Raw genomic sequence first — 17,054 nt, 5'->3', positions numbered from 1 at the left:
AGATGAATACTGTGGTATATGGTTCTAAGTAGGGGGAAGAAATCTCTTAAGGAAGCTGCTAAGAGTTTAACTGTCAAAAAAGCTATATGTTATTTCTGGTTTTAAACTAGTAGTTACTGTCCAAAATTGAAAATTCAGGATATCATCAAATACAAATTTTTTTAAGCTTGACTATTAAAGCAGAGGTTGCCCAATCAAAACAGGATAAATGTAATTTTTTAAAATTAACACTAGGCTACTCTACTTGTGACTAGATACATGGCCTCTCCTTTTCTGGCCTCCTTCTACGGTCTAATTCCTGCTGAAAAGAATGGGCATATCATATTTCTAACCTAATCTTAGCGTGCGTACAAGCACTCAACCTAGACAAGGAATGATTCTTAAATGTTCGTTGTTCATTATGCACGATGTTATTTTGTTAATAAACAAGCTGTCTCGAAAGTCATAAAGATTTTGCTTTGTTTGTTTTGCATTAGCCACAAGAGAGTGGACTTGTTTAGAATACCAAAGCATTTATTTAGAATATGAAAGGCAAATTCAGCAAAAAACAATGTTTGAGCTGAGAAAAATCAAGGGTTTATCTGTTGAACATATTGAAAGAAAAGTGAAAACAAACTCAGAAGTCTAGAATGAAAAAGAGCATCTTATGCAAGCATGATATTCTTTCCACCCTTCCAATGTAAAATACGGCCAGCAAAACAAATACTGAAAACCAGAGAAGCCACTTGGCAAAAGGATTCAAAAACTACAAAGCATGAGGCTATTCCCCCATAAAGCTCAATAAGCGATTAAATAGCTAGTAGAGGGAATGGTGAGGGAAGGGAAGGGAAAATTCAAACTATATAAGAGACTCTAACAGTAGTAGGTGAATTCTAAAGGTTTAACTAGCAGATTCATTATTTAATCCAAAACCATAATTCTTAACAACAAATAATAGATCTGACACAAACCCAGTTTTGATGTTAAAAGCCAACAGATATAGGTCCCTCAAGTTCAGAGCAAAGAATAGAAAAAACTAAAAAACAATGAACACTAGTGAGAAACAGAGCTCCCTCTACACTTTCTGTAAACAAGTTTCTACGATAGCACACTGGTTGCTTTCTTCAGCCCCCAACACTCTGGTTAGGGTGTGCAACTATAATGCATGGATATGTGGATATCAGGCTCTCTATGTAAGCTTTTCTTACTTCTCAAGTATATGTATGTTCTTTTGTGTTTTAAATTTTTTCTTTAAGAGAAAATCTCTCCAATGTAAAGTTCCAAACCTGTTTTTTTAAAAAATTGCTGGAATTTCTTCACATTTTATAAACAAAAATACCAGAAATGAAAGAGCTGACAGAAATTCAAGCAGATCCAAATTCAACCATCCACTTTTCGTATTTCTCCAAGTCTGCAGCAGACACAGACTTAGCAATTTTCTTAAGAGCCAATTCAAAGTCTCCTTTGGTAACAGGCATCTGAAGTTCCTCTTTAGAAAGTGCACGGATCTCTTCTGGACTTAGGCCATTGATTCGTCGTCTCATTGCCATTAAAGAGGCATCCCTAAAAATATACCAAAATCAGTGAATACTTATTGTTGCAAATGTTTTAAACATATTCAACTGTGATCATGTTAAGGGAAAACATTCAAAAGATCATTTTATATGTTTTTACCATGCTGCTCAGAATTTTCCACTTCAGAGACATCCTGAGGGCTCAGGAAAGGTTAAAACAAGATGCAAAGGACTTAAACATGAAAAGTACTGTAATGAATCCTAAAAGTCTAGGTTGGGCTCAGATGGTACTGAATTTTCTTTTCCCCACTTGCTCCTCAAAGACAGCCCACAAGTCTAGGAAACTGAAGGAGAATTATGGAATACTGAATTGCATACTTGGAAATAAACATACGGCTAATGTTAACATAACTCAAATCTTATACCAGTTTGTCTACAACCTAATTAGAGGAGGTAAAGCCAGGAACCTCTCTCTCTCTGGAGCATGAATATATCTGAATACAGTGGATGTGGAATTCCCTACATGGAATATTTGTGGGCAAGTGAAGAGAGAAAACCTGGCTTCTCTGGGTCCTATTTTCAGCTCATTCTGATCACTTGTAAATAATTACGCAGGTTAGGAAGAAGTGTACAACTAGTGCTCACGAAAAAGCTATTAGGCAGCCAAGCCAACCAAAACTTCAGATTTTTATACATTTTTCTATGGTAACAGTAGAAGCTATTGTGAGCTTGTTGAGTGCCACTGAACTTACACGCAAATAGGACAAATACTCGTAGAAAAAATGAGTAACACAGATGTTATGGTTTTAAGGAAAGGCTACTGATGTCAATTTAAGTATTGTTAGGGAAGTTAAGTACTAAAAACAAATCCTCTTCACTGAGTGATGTGAATTGTCTAAAAGTTATGATGTCACTAAACTGAAAGGGAAATTTTTATATATATATACATATAAAATTGATCACCTTTGTTCATTTGCGTGTAGTAAAATAATGCCAACCAAAACAAAATGATATTATTTTATGTTGATGCAGCTAGTCTCCAATTTAGGGCTAAATTAACCTTAGGTTGTCAAAGCCATTTATGACCAAGTTGGGCAAAACAATTTCTTAAAAATCAAAGCTCTAAAAGGTGAACTGCAGTTGACCCTGGAACAACACGGGGGTTAGGGGTGCAGACCCTTGGCACAGTTGAAAATCCGGGAATAACTTATAGTCAGCCCTCTGAACGAGCGATTCCTCCTTATCCACAGTTCCAGATTCAACCAACCGCAGATCCTGTAGTACTACAGGATATATTTAGTGAAAAAAATCCACACAGTTCAAACCTGCATCGTTCAAGGGTCAAATGCACACTGACTTTAAGACAAGTCCTCCTGATAGATCCATAACTAATGTCTAACGTCACAGATCATTAACAACAACAAAAAATACCTGCAAACATTAGTTATATCAGCACCAGAATAGCCCTCAATCTTCTCTGCTATATCTTCCAGTTGAATATCAGGATCCAATTCAACCTCCCGAAGATTGATTTTCAGAAGCTCAGTTCTTCCTTTTGCTGTTAGAAGATTTTTTTTGTTGTTATTGTTAGATGTTTTACTTTACAAATCATTTTGATAAGAAATCACCTATTTAACATTCAGGAAAAGAAAGAGTCTAATGCAAAGAAAAGTCAACAACTGTGAGTCCACTAATATTACTAATTCACTGCATGACTAGTGGAATCATTTAACTCCCTGTGTGCCTTGGCTGTAATAACTAATAATTGAAACAAAACTCAAGAGTTTTCCTAATAGATTGTGAAGATATTTGCTATGAGAACAAAGGGTCTGAGATCCTTTATGAAAAATAAAAACATTAGTATTCAAGCACCAGAAATGCTTTTGTAAAAAAAATATTTAGCCTAGCTTTATGAAACTAGATTGCATGGAGTGTAACTCCTATGAGTTACTTTGCTCACCTTTTAGTATGACATAGGAAAAGATTTCCAGAACTCTAATCAGTATTTTTTAAAAATCCAGTTTTCTTTTCCTAGCAATCAGCAATTGGCACAAAACGCTTATTAATATATTTTTTACTTGGAGAGCCGGCCCACAGACATTTGCTGTTCCAATATGATTGAAATGTGTATCGAGTAAGCTGAAACAAACAGAATTTTTTAATAACCAATCTTGCTTGCTGTTTCACCATCAGTTTTTGTGACAAATCTGCTTAATATAGCACACTAAGGTAATGCAGAATTAGCCTGGATCCGGCTCTCTACGATTTCCTGATATACAAAACGAAATTTAATTTTCCCAATTTTTATCTTGAAAAATTTTAAATCTTCAGGTAAAAAAAAAAACAGTGAACACTCATTTACCTTTTCTCTAGATTCACCAATTGTCAATATTTTGCCATTATCACTCCCTTGCCCTCTCCTCTCATCCCCACTCTCATTTATGAACTGAGAGCTAGCTACAGGCAACACAACACTTTACCTTGAATTCTTCAGCATGTATCTCCTAAGAACAAAGGCATCCATACAACCATCACACTTAACAGGAAATTTAACATTGGTGCATTGGTCTCATCTAATACACAGTCCAGATTAAAATGTCCGCATTTGTCCCGGGCCTTTATTACTTTCTTAAAAACCATTACACGTGGGTTTCCCTGGTGGCGCAGTGGTTGAGAGTCCGCCTGCCCATGCAAGGGATGTGGGTTCTTGCCCCGGTCCGGGAAGATCCCACATGCCATGGAGCGGCTAGGTCCGTGAGCCATGTCTTCTGAGCCTGTGCGTCTGGAGCCTGTGCTCCGCAACGGGAGAGGCCACAACAGTGAGAGACCCACATACCGCAAAAAAAAAAAAACAAAACAAAAAAACAAAAAAAAAAAACCATTACACGTTACATTAAAGTTATTGTCTCTCTTTAGTCTTCTTCAAACAGTTCCCCAGTGTTACTTTGTTTTGTCTTTCATGACATTGACAATTCCCCCCCAAATGATCTTACAGAGTTAAGGCATTCCAATGAAGACCCCAACAGGTCTGTTTGCGGAACCTGACAGGCAGATATGAAAATGTTAATGGAAGGAACCAAGAATAACCAAGACACTCTGGAAGAACAATAGCAAGGCAGGAGGAACTGCTCTACTACAAAGCAATAGGATTCAAATCTGTCTAACACTCTTGCAGACAGAGACAAGCAGATCCGTGACACAGAATGGAGAGCCTAAGAGCAGAGCAGAGCAGAGCATACGCTATGGACACCTGATTTGTGACACAGGTGGTTCGGGGCAGTAGGAGAAAGGAGGGTCTTTTCGATAAACGATGCCAGAACTGACTACTCACAGAGAAAAAATGGGACTGGGTCATCCTCACCATACATAAAAATCAGTGCCGGATATATTACTGATCTAAACATAAGATGCAAAATTATAAGCATTTTAGAAGATAAAACAGGAATCTATCTTAATGACCTCACAGTAAATATTCTTAAGATACATTAAAAAATCGACTACGTGGAAAAAGACGGATAAACTGACCCCATTAAAATTAGGAACGCCTATTCATCAAGACACTGTAAAACAGTGAAAACACACAATCTACAGAGTTTGAGAAAATATTTACACCAGATTTAACAAAAAACTTATATCTAGAATATTTAAGGACTTCCTACAAATCAATAAGAAAATGTCAGACCACCTAATAGAAAAATGGACAAAAAACTTGAACAAATATATCACAAAATCAAAATGGCCAATCAATAAAGGAAAAGATGTTCAAATTCTTTACTAATACAGGAAATACAAATTAAACCGCAATAAGCACTGCACACCAAAAGACTGGTATGCATTTAAAAGTCTGACAACACCAAGTGATGGAAAACTGTGAAACAACGGGAACTCTCATACATTGCTGGCTGGGAGGAGTGTAAACTGAAGCAACCGCTCTGGAAGACAGCCTGGGTTTATCCACTGATGTTTCAGCTGTGCAACATGACCTAGCAATTCACTCCTAGGATGGAATGCTCCATCCTGGCCTAAAGAAACTTAGGCACTTGCACCATTATACATGCAGAAGAATGTTCATAGCAGTATAATAGCCTAAAACTGGAAATAATCATAACGTCCATCAAAAAATATGATGGATAATTGTGGCATAATCACATAATGGATGTTATGGGCTGAACTGTGTCCCCTGCTAAATTCTTATGTTGAAGCTCTAACCTCTGATACCTCAGAATGTGACTGTATTTGGAGACAGGACCTTTAAAAAGGTAATTAAGGTAAAATGAGTCAGATGGGTGGGCCCTAATCCAATATGACCTAATCCAATATGTATCTTTACAAGAAGACTAGGACACAGAGACACACAACATGAGGAAAGACCACATGAGGACATTAAAAGAAAATGGCCACCTACAAGCTAAGGAAAGAGGACCTAGAAGGAAACCAATCCTGCCAACACCTTCATCTTGGACCTGTAGCCTACAGAACTGTGATAAAATAAGGTTCCCTTGTTTAAGTCACCCAGCCTGTGGGTGTACTGTGTTATGGCAGCCCTAGCAAACTAATACAATGCAACAGCACACCACCACAAACACAAGCTGCCTCTACGCGTCGCAACATGGATGAATCTTAAAAACACACTGAGCAAAATATGCAAGCTACAAATGAACACAATTAATGTGATTCATTTATGTAAAGTTTAAAAGGAGGTAAAACTGTGTGTGGGGATACATTACTAGGTGATAAAATTGTACGGAAAAACAATAAATTATTTCCCTAGAAGCAGTGACAGTGATTACCAGCAGGAACTGGAAGGGAGTTGTGCCGGGAAGGAACATACTACGGAGCGCGGAGGCCTGACACTGCTCCACTTCCTGTCCCAGCAGGTGCTTCGACGGTTGTTTGCTTTGCCAATTATTGGATAAATTGGACATTTTAACAGATTTTTTTGTATTTGAGTTATATTTCACTCACACTCACACACACACACACACGCTTGAAGTAAGATGGAGCAAAGCAATGCAAAGAGCAGCCAGGGTGAAAAGAGAAGCAGCAAGCAGGCAGGATCTGCGTGTGACTAGAAATTGTGACCTCCAGAATCCCTTCACCTCGGGAGCTCCTATCCTTGACCATCTTCAGCCACAGGTACCCCCCTGCAGTGAGCATGGGTACCCACAGGTGGTACGGGCCCAGGAAGTCCTCCGCTTAGGTGGTCAGCCAGAGGGGCGTGGGAAGAAAGACGGGGAAGGGAGGGAGCTCACAGGGCCACTGCTGCATGAGGCGCTCATGCTCCGGATGCCGCAGGGAAAGCTCCAAGTTCAGCCCAAGAGCTCCACACACAGCAGGTGGATGTTAGTGAACGAACATCACTTTGCTCTTTCAGTTCCCATGTTAGAACACCACTGTATTTGCAAATCAAAACGTTTTACTGTGGCCTGCCCGAAGAACTTAAAGCATCAAGTTTAATATAACGCATTCGCCCCCAGAAGCAAAGTTCTTTTTTTTTTTTTTTTTTTTTTTTTTGCGGTACGTGGGCCTCTCACTGTTGTGGCCTCTCCTGTTGTGGAGCACAGGCTCTGGATGTGCAGGCTCAGTGGCCATGGCTCACGGGCCCAGCTGCTCTGCGGCACACGGGATCCCCCCGGACCGGGGCACGAACCCGTGTCCCCTGCATCGGCAGGCAGACTCCCAACCACTGCAACACCAGGGAAGCCCGAAGCAAAGTTCTTGACAGTCGACTTAAATGAACTTTGGAGCATAAAACTGCTCATAAGTGAGGGCTGGTGGGACTGAAGCTTAGTAGGAAGTATCCTCCTCTTCCCTAGTGACTATGATTTGGAAAAGATAACTTTTAATACTGGTTGTATCAATGATTTGTCAGAAGATTCTAAGCAGGATTTATCATCTCTATAAAACTGAATTAATGATATGTAATAAGCTTGTGAAAGGATTTAACGAGGGGTTAATGTGTTAACAACAGTATAAAGAACTGCCAATGCTACATAACCAAGTTAATACACATTTGAAATTTAAATAAACACTGTTAGATGGATCATACAACTTCTTCTTGAGTACTGGAGGCAGTCCAGCACGACAGATAAGGAGTGTGTGCTGTGGGGCCAGATGGCCGGGGTGCACATCCCTGCTCTGCCGCACCGGGCAGGATACCTAACTGCTTGGGGCCTCAGTTTCTCATAAGTAAAGATAAGAACAGAATCTACCTCACAAGCCTGATGTGAGGGTTAAATGAGTTAATACATGTAAAGCCCAGTCCACAGGCAGCGCTCAGTAAATGGCAGTCGCCCCATCACGCACACCACCTTCAGTCAATCAACAAACAGGATTAGAGGGAGACAGAGAAAAGCCAGATTCCTTCTATTAAGGACCACCTGGGGGTTAGATAACACAGAGGAAACACCCAGGGGAGTGAAGTCCACACAGGGAGAGAGACCACGGCAAAGAAGACTTCATAGAATTGGTATGCTTTCATGTCGACTTTGAAAAATCAATAAAATTTAAATACAAAGGAAGAGGGAGAACAATCTGGGAAATGAGAGCACCATAAATTATGACATGGAAGCAGGAAGAAGCACGAATGAAAAAAAAGGTAAGTAGAAAAGTACAACACAGTATTAAGAAATGCAAATAGACACAAATAGGATAGATAAGGTATGAACTTACAGTTTAAAAAAAAAGTACTCTGACCCTGACGGGATAGGAAATAAGAATCACTCAGAGTCTAAGAGACTCTGTGATGCCTTGGTGGTTTAGGGAGGTTAGCCTAAAAGCAAAACAACTAAATGAAGGGGCTGGAGAAAGGAGTTCATTAGGCTGAGCAGCGGTTGCTGCCATAATGCAGATGCATAAAGTAAGAAGAGACTTGGTATAAGGCCCAGCTCCACCTGTGCCTGTTACCTGACTTCTTCCATCTGTTGACTACCGCACATTGTATTTACCAACATGGTGCAAGAGCCTCTCCTCCCACACACGCTTCTACGATGGGGCCTTCCACTCCTCCACCCAGAGGTAGTCTGATTCCCCTCCTCTTGAAAATGGGTGGGCTTGTAAATGCTTCAACCCAGAGTACAGCAGAGGTGACATCACGTGACCCCCAAGGCTAGGTCATAAGAAGCAATGCACCTTCCACCTTTTCCAGTGGAACAATCACACCTGGGGCCCTGACCTACCACGTATGAAATGTGACAAGCTGAGGCCACCATGCCTGAGGAAGCCCAGGCCACATGGAATAACCCCAAGTAACACAGAGGTGCTCCAGAAAGACAGCCCCACCTGAGGCCCCAGGCCTCAGCCACCAGGCATGGCGTGAAGCCACTCCAGATGATGGCAGGCTCCAGATGTGGAGTCACCCTCAGCTGCTGATCTTCCAGTTGTGACCCAGACATCACGGAACAGACACAAACCATCCCTGTGGTGCCCTATCCGAATTCCTGATCCCAGAATCCGTGAGCAAAAGAAGACTGTTTGGAATGGTATGTTAAACAGCAAGAGTAACTGATACACTGACTTTTCTTGCCATCAAGTTCTAATTGCCTCGCAATCTTAAAGAAATCTGCATATTTATGTAAATTACATAACTTACAATATGCCTTTTTGAGTGGCTTTCCTTGTTTTATCTATTTTCATTCTTATACTTCTTGCCTTTTCCAACTAAAAATTGCTTTTCATGGTTGCTTTTGTTCATAAAATGTCCTTCAATTTTTTTACTTTAATATAATCTACTTTTCTTTCCATTAATTTTACCCTATATTTCCAAATCATTCTTTCAGTTCTCTCATCTTCCAAATTTTCTTTATAGTTCTGTCTCTTCCAGACCCTTTTACCCCACCAGATGCTCCGGCCACAACAGCTGTCCATTCACTTTCAAGCAACCATGCCTTTGTTTCTGTTCTTCTCTATGGAAATTCAGCGAAAATGCAACTTCCTCCATGAAGTCTCCCCTAAGCACCTCAGTCAGAATTTACTATTCCACGTTTCCACCCCAGAAGTACTATGGGCAACTCCAGTATCACATGCTCCCTTGTTTCCCCGCTGTTAGGGGAGGTGTATGCCCCCTTCCAACCACACGGTGAGTTCTCTAAGGACAAGGATTGTACACTTTATATTCCCACAGTACCTAATAAATGTCTTTCAGATAGCAAAGAGCTAAATAAACACCTGTGAAATTAATTAACACAGATAAAAGAAAAAGTTAGAAAGGGTGGAGTTCTAATTATGATTATTTGTTTGGGAGCCCTTTAGGAGAAAGCAATTTCTCAAGTTCTATGGTCATGAGGTACACACATTCAGACTAGTAATGAGCAAAGAGAAGCACCTAAAAGTCATTACCTATAATGACTATTACCTTTACCATTACCTATAACATAACCTTTTCATAAAGGAAAACAAGTTTAGAAAAAATCCCAATAGTCAGCCAGGTCTATGTTCTTCTCCAATATTTCAAAGAAAGCTGAATTCCTATCTTTGTACCATAAAGTATATCTTTCTCCTCAACCCAAGCTTTCCTCAGCGGTTTATAAAATTCCTATCATCAATTATTTTTCTAACTATATTTTTTCTGTCTGTTATAGTGAATTAAAGTTCAAAGTACAAAAGCTCAAATGATGTCAATTCAAGTAGTAAAGCTTTTATTTTCCCCATCAGTATTAATTTTTTATTTATAATCATTGTGCACAATAGCAAAATTAAAAGATTTCATATAAATATACTAGGTGTCATACACATATTTTGTTTAGAAAGCAAGGAAGAAGAGAAAAAAGGGGGAAAGAGAAAGGGAAGAAATTTATTAAATTGGGAGTGATAATAAACCACTCAAATTTCAAATCTTCATGTGACTAATAGAAGAGCAAGGCAGACACTAAGGAGCTGCTTCTGGGAGGAGTAGTATTTCAGGACAGTTTGAATCACTTCCATTATTGCTTTAAATAAGTTTATTATTCTGTAAGCTCAATTAGTAAGTTAAGCATTATTTTAAGAAATTTTTTTCTGTTTAAGTAATGATATTATTAGAATTAACAGAATATGTAGTAGCAGCCAGGAAAGACAATACAAGATGTAATCTGTGAACTAGAAATCTACCAATTATTTATATACACCCTTGAGATCTAGTTGCAAAAGTGAATAAGGAATATTACCATAATTAAGTTTCAAAAGTCATAGGGGAGGCTATGACTTCTGGCCATCATTAAAAATAAATGGTATCAGACTTATCCTTCTATGGTAAACAACTATTAAAATATAACAGGCAACTGTTTTCATGCATTAGTCAACAGACAGTAAAGAACTGCAAAGTGACTTTTTAAGTTCTGCCCATAATTTGAGTGCCTGCCAGAACAAATCTCAACACCGTTTAAAAGAAAACAACATAATCCAGACTCCCTAAAATGTAGAGCATACAATAAAAATTACTGAATGTGTGAAGAAACAGAAAAATGTGACCCATACACGAACAATTTTTTAAATAGCAAATAGAAACAGATGTTCCGCACGTTAGAATTAGCTGACAAAAACTCTAAAGTAGCATATCAATTACGTACCCAGGACAGCATATTATACTAGGACTTAGTGGCTTAAAACAACAACTTACTACCCTCACGGTTTCTGTGCATCAGGAGTTTGGGAGCAGTTTAGCTAGAAAATTCTAGTTTAGGGTCTGTGATGGTTAATTTTATGTGTCAACATGGCTGGGCCACAGTGCCCAGATATCTGTTCAAACATTATTCTAGGTGTTTCTGTGAGGGTGTTTTTGGATGAAATTAATATTTAAGTTGCTGGACTCTGAGTACAGCAGACTGTGCTCCATAATGTGGGTGGGCCTCAATCTATCAGCTGAAGGCCCGAACAGAACAAAAGAGGTCCCCAGAGCAAGAGTGATTTCTGTCAGCAGATGGCCTTCAGATAAAAAGGTTTAATCCTTTTTATGATCTAGCCTTGGAAGTCATATGGCATCACTTCTGCCATATCCTTTTCCTTAGAAGCAAATCACTAAGTCCAATCCATTTTCAAGAGGAGGGGAATTAAGCTCCACCTTTTGGAGAGAAACATCTCAAAGAATTAAAGGAAAATATACAGAAAATCAATGATCAGATGAGGAATCCCAGCAAAGCAATGGAAACTATAAAAAAAAACAACAACAAAACAGAAATGCTAGATTTGCAAAATGTCAATACATGTGAAATGAAAAATTCACTGGACAGGATTAAAAGCAGATTGGCGATGGCAGAAGAAAACAGTGTCAGTGAACGTGAAGACAAGTGAACAGAAACTACCAACCTGAGGAATAGAAAGAAAAAAGATTGAAAAAAAATTGTTAACAGAGTCCCGGTGATCTGTGCAGCAATATCAGAAAGTCCAACACACATGCAGGATAAATAAAAGGAAAACCCCACAGAGGTACATCATAGTCAAACTGCTGAAAAACAATGATAAATAGAATATTTAAAAAGTCAACTGTAGAGGACAAACACTCAAGAAAATACCAGCTTGTTTTCTATAGTTAAACATATACTCACAGGTATTTATCCAAGAGAAACGAAAACACATGTCTACACAAAGAACTGAACATGAATGTTTATAGAAACTTTACTTATAACAGTCCCAAACTAGAAATTATCTAAATATCCATCAATAAGAGAATAGATAAATAATCTGTGATACGGTCATATAACAGAATACTACTCACCAATAAAAAACAATAACATCGATGAGTCTCAAAATAATCACGCTGAGTGAAAAAAAGCCAGTCACAAAATAATACATACTGTATGATACTATTTATGTGAAATTCAAAATAATCTATAGTGACAAAAATCAGATCAGTGGTTGCCTGAGGTGGGAAGTATTTTGGGGAGAGAAGAATGGACTGCAAAGGGGCATAAGAAATCCTTTCAGGATGAAAGATATGCTCTGCATCTTGATTGTGGTGTGTTTCATGGCTGTATGCAATTGTCAAACTCATCAAATTTTATGTGGATAAAGCTTATTATATATAAATTATTCCTCAATAAAGCTGAATTTAAAAAAATAACCAGAGGGAAAACGATATATTACATACAATGATAGGAATGGCAGCTGACCTCACATGCAAAAAACAATGGAGGCCAGAAGATTATAGAATGAAAACTTTATAAGCAGTGAGAGAAAAAAAACAAAACAAAAAACAAGCAAAAAGCCCTCTTCCAACCCAGAATTATTTATCAGTCAAAAACAGCCTTCAGAAATAAGAGTGAAATAAAGACATTTCAGAAAACAAAAACTGAATTTGATGCTAGCAGACCTTAACTACTAAATGAAGTTCTTTAGACAAATGAGAGACGGACCCAGCTGGAAACTTGAACCTTAAAAAGGAAAGCAGAGCAGTGGATGCTAAATATGTAGGTAAACAGAAAAGACTACTATTTGTGCTCCTCTTAATTTAAGTTTGCACTGACAATTTAAGCCCATTATATGTTTGGATTTACAATGTATGCAGATGTAAAATACATGACAAAATAGCACAAAGGCTGGGGGAGGCAAATGGTTCTTACATTTTACATGAAGTGGTACAATATTAGCTCTACAGTGACTGTAATAAGTTACAGATGCATATTGTAAATCCCTAGAGTAACTGCTAAAAAATATACAGTTAAGTATAGCTAAAACCCAATAAGGAAATTAAAATGGATACTAAAAAAGAGTCAACTATTAAGAGAAATTAAGAAAGGAGGTACAGAGTAACGAACGAACAAAAGGGACAAATAGCAAAATGGCAGACTTAAACATAACCATGTCAATAATTACATTATATTTCAATGGACAAAATACTGCAATTAAAAAGCAAAGATAAACTATACAAATAGTAAGACCCAATTATATGCTGTCTACAAGAACTGCACTGCAAATACAAACACGTACAAGGTGAAAATTAAAGGAAGGAAGCAGATATATCATGCAAACAGTAGCAAAACAAAGATGGTGAGGCTATATTAATATCAAAGTAAACATCAAGTCAAAGGATTTAATCAGAGAGGAAGAGATGTTTCATAAAGGTAGAAGAATCAAGAAGAGATAACAATGATAACTGTTTATGTACCTAATGACAGAACTTCAAACTGCATGAAGCAAAAATTCACAGAATTAAAGTGAAAAATAAACAAATTCACAATCATACTTAGAAAGTTTAACCACCCACTCTCAATAATTGATAGAAAAAAACAGAGCAAAAAATCATTAAGGATCTAGAAGATTTAAACAATACTATCACAACAACTTGATCTAACTGACATTTATGGAATATTGTCTCAACAAGTGCAGAATAAATATTCTATTCAACTGCAGCTGAAACATTCAGCAAGATACACTATATGCTGAATCATAAAATCTCAACAAAATTCAAAAATTGACATCTTACAGAGTAGTTCTTAATTATAGTGGAATTAAATTAGAAATCAACAACAACAAGACATCTAGAAAATCCTCAAATATTTGGATACTAAACCACATACTTCTTTTTTTTTTCTTCAGCCTTGCCTCACGGCTTGTGGGATCTTATCTCCCCAACCAGGGATTGAACCCGGGCCCTCAGCAGTGAGAGGACAGAGTCCTAACCACTGGACCGCCACGGAATTCCCTAAACCACATACTTCTAAATAACTCAAGAGTCAAAGAAAAAAAGAAAAAGGAAAAATTTTAAATATTTCTAATTGAATAGTAAAGAAAATATAACAAAATTTGTGGGATGAAGCCAAAGCAGTGCTTTAAGAGAAATACAACCTTAAATGTTTATATTAAAAGAAAAAGAACAAAGGTTTAAAATCAACAGTCTAAGTTTCTAACTTCATAAAAAAAGAGAAAATTAAACTCAGGAGTATAAGGGAGAAATAAGAAGAGATAAAAATCAATGAAATACAAAACAGAACATTAACAAAGCAAGAAGTTGGTTCTTTGAAAAGATTAATAACACTGATAAATGTCTAGCAAGAATGATCAAGAACAACAGGGATAAAACACAAATTGCCTCTTCTAGGAATGAAAATTGAGCCATTATTATAGATCATACAGACGAAACAGAAATTAAGGTGTGTGGATTTGTACTGTGTCAACTTCACTGAAGTTAGAATTTCACTTCTCAGAATTCTCTTCATTACATAGTTCTGGGTTAGTGGGGACCACATCAGTCATTATGGACAAGATGCGAAAGGCAGAACTGAAATCAACTCAGAAAGTTAGTTCAGGGCATGAAGAGCATTTGCAGCTGAGGCCTACTGTCGCTTGTCTGCCGGCTCATCTTTTTAGTGAGGGGCAGCATCTGGGCCTCCAACTCTTTCCAGCTCCTGTCAGATTTCCTCCTTCAGCTTCACTCCTAAGCCAGGTGCACCTTTAGTACTGTTACAAAGGGTGCCAGCTTCTTCTAAAGGACACCCCAATCATCAAAGTTGTAACTCTTAGAGGCAATGAGAGCCCAGTGTGGGTTCCAGTCTATCCTCATGAGTTCCAGCTCATCCCCACAGGTTACAGTTTGTTCTTGTTTCCACCATTTCATCTTCTCATCCTACTGCCCTCCCTACTGACTTCAGGCTCCAGAACCAGACATGAAATCAACAGCCTCACATAAACCATTTAGTCAGCTTCCATGTTTGTATTAGGTCAAATCCCAATAAACCTGACAACCTAGAGGAAAGGGACAAATTTTTTGAAAAACACAAACTACCAAAGCCTACTCAATGAAAAATAGATAACCTGACAGGATAACCCTATGTCTAATTTTTTTTAATCAATGGAACAGAACAGAGAATTCAGAAATAGACCCACATATATGCAGCAAAATAATTTTCAACAAAGGTGCCAAAGTAACTCAATGGAAAAATAAAACTCCTTTTAACAAGTGATGCTAGAACAACTCAATACACATATGAAAAAAATGAAACTCAACCCCCAATTGACACATATACAAAAAATTAATTCAATATGGATCACAGATCTAACTCTAATTTCTAAAGGAAAATATAGGAGAAAACCTTTGACTTCTTGTGGTAAGCAAAGATTTCTTAAGATACAAAAAGCACTATCCATAAAAGAAAATCCTGACAAGAGGACTTAATCAAAATTAACACTTCTGCTTATCAAAAGACACCATAAAGAAAATTGAAAGGCAAACCACAAACTGAAAGAAAATAAGGCATTTCACACTTACTAGAATGACTAAAATTAAAATACTGGCGATACCAAATGTTGGCAAAAACATGGAAGTATTGGAATTCTCATTCATTGATGGTGAGCGTATAAAATGGTACAACCACTTAGGAAAATGGTTTGAGCATTATAAAGTTAAACACACACCTACCCTATGATCCACCTATTCTCTTCTTATCTATATTACCCAAAAGAATTGAAAATATTCATCTATAAAAAGATCTATACAAAAATATTTATAGCTTCATTCATAATAGCCAAAAACTAGAAATAACTCAAATGTCCATCAAAAAGAGAATAAACAAATTGTCATGTAATCACACCACAAATAAACTACTGATACATGTAACCACATGGATGAATTTCAGAAACATTATGTTGTGTGGAAGTAGCCAGATGCACAAGAGTACATATGTCATGATTCCATTTATATGAAGTTTAGTAATAGGTAAAACTAATCTATGGTGTTAAAAATCAGGAAGGTGAATGACTGTTAGGGGTTTGAGTCAACTGGTAGGGGCACAGAGAAACTTTCTGAGGTGAAAGAAATGTCCACATCGTGAGTAGGGTACTGATTAAACAAGAGTATTCATTTGTCAAAACTCATCAAACTGTAAACTTAAGATTTGTACATTTCACACTGTATGTAAATTTTATCTCAATATAAAAAGAAAAAACTCACTTACGAAAATGTCAACATTCATCAACAGAATGAAATATTTTTTCAAAGCAGCATACTTCAAAAAAGATCCCAAGAGAACTTTATTTTTAATCACTGAAGTTTTTTTTCATTATAAAAATGTTTTTAAATTTTCACATTCTTATCAACGTACATTGTTTTTTGTAGTACAGGGACAAAAACTTGTATCATGTAAGATTTTTTTTTTTTTTTTTTTTTGCGGTACGCGGGCCTCTCACCGCTGTGGCCTCTCCCGCTGCGGAGCACAGGCTCTGGACACACAGGCCCAGTGGCCATGGCCCACGGGCCCAGCCGCTCCGCGGCATGTGGGATCCTCCCGGACCGGGGCACGAACCCGCGTCCCCTGCATCGGCAGGCGGACTCTCAACCACTGCGCCACCAGGGAAGCCCCACGTAAGTTTTAATGAAGACTCAAGTTTAAAATTAAAACTTAGGGACTTCCCTTGGTGGCACAGTGGTTAAGAATCCGCCTGCCAATGCCAGGGACATGGGGTTCGATCCCTGGTCGGGGAAGATCCCACATGCCGTGAAGCAGCTAAGCCCGTGCACCACACTACTGAGCCTGCGCTCTAGAGCCCATGAGCCACAACTACTGTGGTCTTGGCACCACATGCCACAACTACTGAGCCCACACGCCACAACTACTAAAGCCTGTGTGCTCTAGGGCCCACTTGCCACAACTA

At 38.0% G+C, this 17,054-nt stretch overlaps 1 protein-coding gene across 1 annotated transcript in view; it reads right to left on the bottom strand.

Annotated features, from left to right (window-relative positions):
• Positions 1 to 269: 269 nt before the first annotated feature.
• The window catches only part of KATNAL1 (katanin catalytic subunit A1 like 1), a 72,185-nt gene continuing 55,400 nt past the window's right edge, over positions 270 to 17,054 (bottom strand). The window contains exons 10-11 of the mRNA XM_082675663.1: positions 2,925 to 3,051; positions 270 to 1,542 (exon numbers count right to left, since the gene is read on the bottom strand). Of these exons, the coding sequence (XP_082531789.1) occupies positions 1,344 to 1,542; positions 2,925 to 3,051 (326 nt within the window). The 3' untranslated portion in view covers positions 270 to 1,343. The remainder of the gene's footprint in view (positions 1,543 to 2,924; positions 3,052 to 17,054) is intronic.

The sequence above is a fragment of the Grampus griseus genome (genome assembly GCF_964374135.1).
Source record: "Grampus griseus genome assembly, chromosome: 18".
Classification (NCBI taxonomy): domain Eukaryota; kingdom Metazoa; phylum Chordata; class Mammalia; order Artiodactyla; family Delphinidae; genus Grampus; species Grampus griseus.
The sequence above is the reverse complement of the archived record's forward strand: the minus strand, read 5'-3'. Positions and strand labels throughout refer to the sequence as shown.